The sequence below is a fragment of the Lactuca saligna genome, chromosome 7 (assembly GCF_052625555.1).
Source record: "Lactuca saligna cultivar CGN05327 chromosome 7, ASM5262555v1, whole genome shotgun sequence".
NCBI lineage: Eukaryota > Viridiplantae > Streptophyta > Magnoliopsida > Asterales > Asteraceae > Lactuca > Lactuca saligna.
Genome location: NC_136423.1, coordinates 131,593,417 through 131,599,209, shown reverse-complemented (window position 1 = coordinate 131,599,209; position 5,793 = coordinate 131,593,417). Strand labels below are relative to the sequence as shown.

Here is a 5,793-nt window from a genome sequence, read left to right as displayed (position 1 = left end):
TCGTCTATATAAAAAAGGGCCAAATTAGATGTTGTTTTTCTTTAGAAAAATCAAGATAAATCTTCAAGGAGGGGCCGCACCCATTGAAGGCCTTCACTAAAAGTTTAATCCATATCACATTCACATAGAGCCCACGATAAACTCTATAGCCAAGAAGCCTTCTTCTTTGATTCTCCAACTGAGCTTTCATTGACAAAACCATCTAAAATGGCGTTTTATCTTGATATATTATTTGTTTGTAGTTGATATCAATGAATCATAGGGCAAAATAATGTAGAGCTATTAAAGAATCACAACGTATTATTAACCCAAAAGTTAATAGTACTAGCTACAATGGTACATTCAGTTAATTTTCGTGATACATATTAAGGTTTCAAAAATGGAAGAAGGAAATCGCACTGTCGTAGTAATGAAAAAAATGAACACAGTAGGTAAGGTATGTTTAGTTCATACTAGTAGTGGATGACAGATGCCAATATGCCATTATAGTAGTAGATATGATAGCAAATGTTGTCTTGTCTGGTCCCCTTAAGCCATCAAACTCATACACATTATGATTTTCTCTACTTATTTCTCATCTTCTATTAAGAGTTATTTAATACATGGACCCCTTTCTATTTCAATTGTATCACAACTTTTACCATGCATGTGGGCATTTTCAGTTTCAAAAAGTGCATGCACTGAGTTAACTCAAATCGACTCATGAGTCTCAAGTACCTTGCCATGCCTTCCAGACAAAACCAGTTCATGCATAAATGAGATTTAAGGAAAGGTCAAACTTCATTGTACTATCGAAGCTAGAAAGTCTGAGAGAGAATCATCAACACTAGTACACTGTCAGGAATCTATTTTTCTTAACACATTTAGTATCATCCGTTGCTTTCTTACCCTCTTTTTTGACCACCTATTTCTGTCCGAATTCCTACCACCTTATTTAAATTTACACCCACTCAATTAAACATAATCGTACAGTAATAACAGTAATTCTTCAATGTTCATATGGACCTTTCTTCATTCTTATATAAGATTCAAGTTCTAAGCTTTTGGGGTTGCAATTCTTTCGTTTTCCATGTGGGTATAGTGTCATATTCGGTATGTACATGTCCACTTAGTGCAATAAATTTTTGAAAGAATGTGGTCGATAAGTTTGTTTGTATATATGTTCTGAATGTATAATGCATTTGCAGCGATGAACAAGAAGGCATTTATGAAGATGCGGGGGTTCATGTGCCAGTCACCGGAGGGAACAGCGTCGTGCATGATACCGGACTGCCGGCCGGTGATTGTGTCACGGAGGTCGGCTGATCGGACGTTGGTTGAACACGCGAGGTTGTTGAGTAATACCAAGTACATTCGACTTGCAGAGCGTCGTGGGTTTGTTGTTCCGACGAGGAGATCGGCGTCGGCCGCTGATACTGTTTTGTCAACGGCGGAGAAAGACCGCCATGAGCGGGTGAAGTTGGACCAAAATGCCCACCCGTTATCGACGGCCAACCAGGTCTTTCAGGTAGGTTTTCATTTAAATTAGATTAATTTGTGAATAAATTAAAATAAAGTAAATTACAAATTTACACCTATGTTTTAAGTTTAGACACAAATTTACACAAAGTTTTAAGTTTAGTCTAAAATTGGGAATTGTCCCAATGGATTTTTTTTTTTTTTTTTTTTTCATATATATAAACCTAAATACAAGCTTGGGATTGGGATGATATGAAACTTTTGACTATATTTTATAATTTTTTGGTAAAGTATAGGGACCGAATTTGTAATATACTCAAAAAGTAAGAGTAAACTAGTTTACAGCCTTGGTCCCTGTTTTGGAAAATTGATATGATCTAAGTTTCAAAATTTATCACCATTGGATCTTTTGGTTGTTATCGTTATTCACCCTTCAGTTTTAAAATATCATTTTACCTTCGTTTTTCTTTTTGTTATTTTTACATTTTAATATGGACCCTATATATTTCTCTTTATATCTCTATATATATAATTTGAATTTATAAATTATAGATAGGTTCACGTAATTTACATCTTCTGCAAGTTTAGTCCTACTTCTGAAAATTGATGCTCATAGTCTATATAACTGAAAAATCACCAACTTTGTCCCTTTTAGTTCTTGTCCATATCAATCCGTTAAGTACATGTATAATGGCAAAATTACACTATTTCTTTTGTACTTTTGTACTTTTCATTTTTCTTATTATTAAATTTTTATTTATTATTAAACAAATGGCCCACCTACCCCATCTTGAAAGTAACTGGACATCGGCTCCACCACTATCATCGAAGATAGACAAGAGAGGGCTAAAGGGGTAGGAATTGCAAGCAAGCAGTCGTGGATACAGACTGAAAGTCAATTGGGGTCCGCTAATGAGAGTGTTTTTCGGTAACTTTGAACTGTTACCGGTGGTTCAGTTTCCGCCGACTATGAGCAATTTACAAGCGATCGGAAGCGTATTCGACGAGTGGGTGATTGACTTCAGCTCGTTGTCTTGGTGAACTGTGCACAACGGCATATAGGCTAGGCTAAAAAGGAGGGAATTTGTTATTTGTTGGTGCAAAAGGTGTCAATTTTTTGTGAAGTGGGGACCAATTACTTATCTAATAACTATGAATGCAAAGAAATTATATATATATATATATATATATATATATATATATATATATATATATATATATATATATATATATATATATGCAATAGGTTTAGTCAGTCCAAGTGATGCCATACATCCCACTACCCAAATGATAGCTCCGTCACTGCAGGCTCGAAAGAGAGGGATAGGGGAAAGAGTTATTGGAGTTGCAAGCAATAGAGAAAGATGGGAAAGAAGGGGTAAGAGGGGGAGGTGTGGAAGGTGAATGAGGGTAGTGAGATTAATGGTAGAGGAAGTGGTTGGTGCCATATTTGGTGTAGACAAGAGAGATCAATGGTGGAGGTGGCCAATAACTGGCTAAGGGATTAAAACTGATGAATTTTGCACCCATGAGGACTATTAGCATTAATTTTATAAAACTAGAACTAAACCTGCAAGAAAGCGTAAACTACAGGGACCAAAATTGTAATATACTCCAAATATTGTGCACACTTTGTGGTTTAATTAACAGTTGTACTTAACTGAAAAGAATATTGTGTTTGTAGGTGGTAGTGATGAGGGTTTCCATTCACTGTCATGGGTGTGCTGGTAAAATCAAAAAACATTTATCAAATATGGAAGGTACAATTATTTTTCTACCCTTATCGTCAAAATGACAATGAATACTCTTTCTAGAGTATAAAATTATTTGGATTAATCCTCAACGCATGAATATATGTTAGAAAGGGTATATATCTACAACTGCGTAAAATTACCAAAATGCCTTTATTTAAACTAAGTAGTAATGACTATTGTTAAAACTGATTTATAGTACAAAAAATTATTTAATATTATAATTTAGACATTATTTAATTTAAAAACTATATATAAATATACATTATTACTTATTCACCCATTTTATCCCTAAAAAATAAAATATAAAAAGGAAAAAACTTCTAATTATATGCACATATTCAAGTTTAATTTACGAATAATTAAACACTTCGAAAATGAATACAGGTGTGACGTCGTTTAGCATAGATCTGGAGAGCAAGAGGGTAACGGTGATGGGACACGTGTCGCCAGTGGCTGTATTGGAAAGCATATCAAAGGTGAAGAAAGCTGAGTTTTGGCCTTGCTGATACCCAAAAGTTAAATGCATTGTATTTTGTATTTCATGTTTTTTTTTTATTTGGTTAGATATTTATTTATGTAATGGAATTATATGGTTATACTTTTATAAGTTAGCGTAATGAAATAGAGTTTTTATGATTTATATAGTGATATTTTAATTATTATTAACTTTTAGTTATATAAACACAAAAGCTTTAAAGTTTGTCAAAAAAAAATAATTATCTTCAAAACACTTTTTGTTTTTTTTTTTTTTTTACTATAATGATCATAAGTTTTAGTTTATCATAAATCAAATTCACATGTAAAAAAATATATGTAAAAATACATTTACACTTCTAAAAACATTACAAATTTTTTTTTAAAGAATATTAGTTTTTCACCATTTATAAAACATAAAAGTTTTACGTTTTAAGCCGTACGAATAGGTAGTAAAACACATATAAAATAGTTTTTTTTTTTTTTATAAAACTCTTAGTTAATTAAATATTTGTTAATGTTTAAATACATAAAAGTATGTATTTCTTTAAGAGTTCATATAATATAAAAAAAATAAACATATTTAAGTTAAAAACGTAAAAACGATTCCGAATTTTAAGGTTGTCTTCCGAATTTTATTCCATGCTAACTTGAAAAAAACCTGTGATACCAGGTCACAAGGTCAATAATAAGAAAAAAATTTAGAAAACTTCTTATTGTATCATTACTAGAAGTGTTTTTAGGATAAAGTTATAAAAAAATTAAATATGCAATAACATTTTCATTGGCATGAGAGAGCAAGAAAGAGAGTGGAGAGAAATTTGGCAGCAGGGTTCATCACCCAAAATTGATCCATCGATGGTAGATTATCAGGGCGATATGTCAGTAACATTTTTCTATGTTAGCAATCTTCCTGGTGATGTTAGGTTCTTCCTGGTCATGCTAGGAAATCGAAATTATGGGGTCCTTGATGTAAGCTGAGCAACCCGGTAAACATATTCTGTTTGATTAAGGTATCTAAACCAGTAATTGAATTAGTATATTCTTGAATTAAAAACAAAGTCATTTTTGGCTGCCTTAGAAACTAGTATTTAGATAGAATGGCTTTCGGAGGAAGATGCTAAATTGCTAATTTATTATATGATTAATAAATTTGAATAAATAGTTTATTAATATATTATACGATTAATATATTAATAAGAAATAATAATAATTAATTTGGAATTACTCAAAAATTAATTGGATTTAATTTTGGAATTAATTTGATTGATTTAAACTACATGGACTATTTGGTTATTTATTGAAAGTTGAAGCAGAAAAACTCTAGAATCCCATAGGATGGGGGTGAACAAAATTTGGCTAGCAATATCCTACAATTTTCATTCATGAGGCTTAGGATAAGGAAATAAGGCAGTTTGATTATTATATTAATTAATCTGGACCTTATCCCAAAAACCTTAGTTTTGGCCTCAACTTTCCTCCAGCTATATAAACTCCTCCTTGACTCTTATTATTTTCGTCCATTCCTTCTTTCCTTCATAAAGCCGTTTTTATCAAGCCTCCTCTCTCCTCAAGTTTTCTTGCTACTAGGGTTTTGGGTACAAGTCATTAGAGAAATCTATTCCTTTAGTGCTAGCTTTCCAAGATTTTGAAGAATGATTCTACTATGATTATTTGCAATAATACTCAGAAGGTATGTAACCCTACTTTGATATGAATTTTGATTTCATAGCCTCTCTCCTAGGGTTTCTTGATATTCATAGTTAGTTGTTATCAATAGAGAAAACATAGATTCTTTCTAGGTTGCATGTGAACTTAAGGTTTTAAGTATTTTTCTATCACATGTCAAATTTTATAACATATAAAATCTATCAATGGTATCAGAGACATAGGTTTTATATTTGATTGTTCACTAAATGAACTGATCAAATTAAGGCTTATAGAAATTAAACCCTAAAGGCTTAAGTTTCAACTTGGCTATGGTTTTCTGAAACCCTAGACACCACCCCCCTTATTTTCAAAATTTATAGATTATCCCTAAGGTTTCTAGTTAACTTAATTAATATTTTAATATGATTTAAAATTTGAATAATTAAAAACCTAATAA

General features: G+C 31.7%; 1 protein-coding gene across 1 annotated transcript; it reads left to right on the top strand.

The window, feature by feature from the left end:
• Positions 1-708: 708 nt before the first annotated feature.
• LOC145005629 (heavy metal-associated isoprenylated plant protein 35-like) lies at positions 709-3,852 on the top strand. Its single transcript, XM_078964744.1, has 4 exons — positions 709-1,092; positions 1,188-1,507; positions 3,143-3,218; positions 3,597-3,852. Exons 2-4 carry the CDS (start codon positions 1,190-1,192, stop codon positions 3,716-3,718), a joined length of 516 nt encoding a protein of 171 aa, XP_078820870.1. The 5' UTR covers positions 709-1,092; positions 1,188-1,189; the 3' UTR covers positions 3,719-3,852.
• Positions 3,853-5,793: the final 1,941 nt, after the last annotated feature.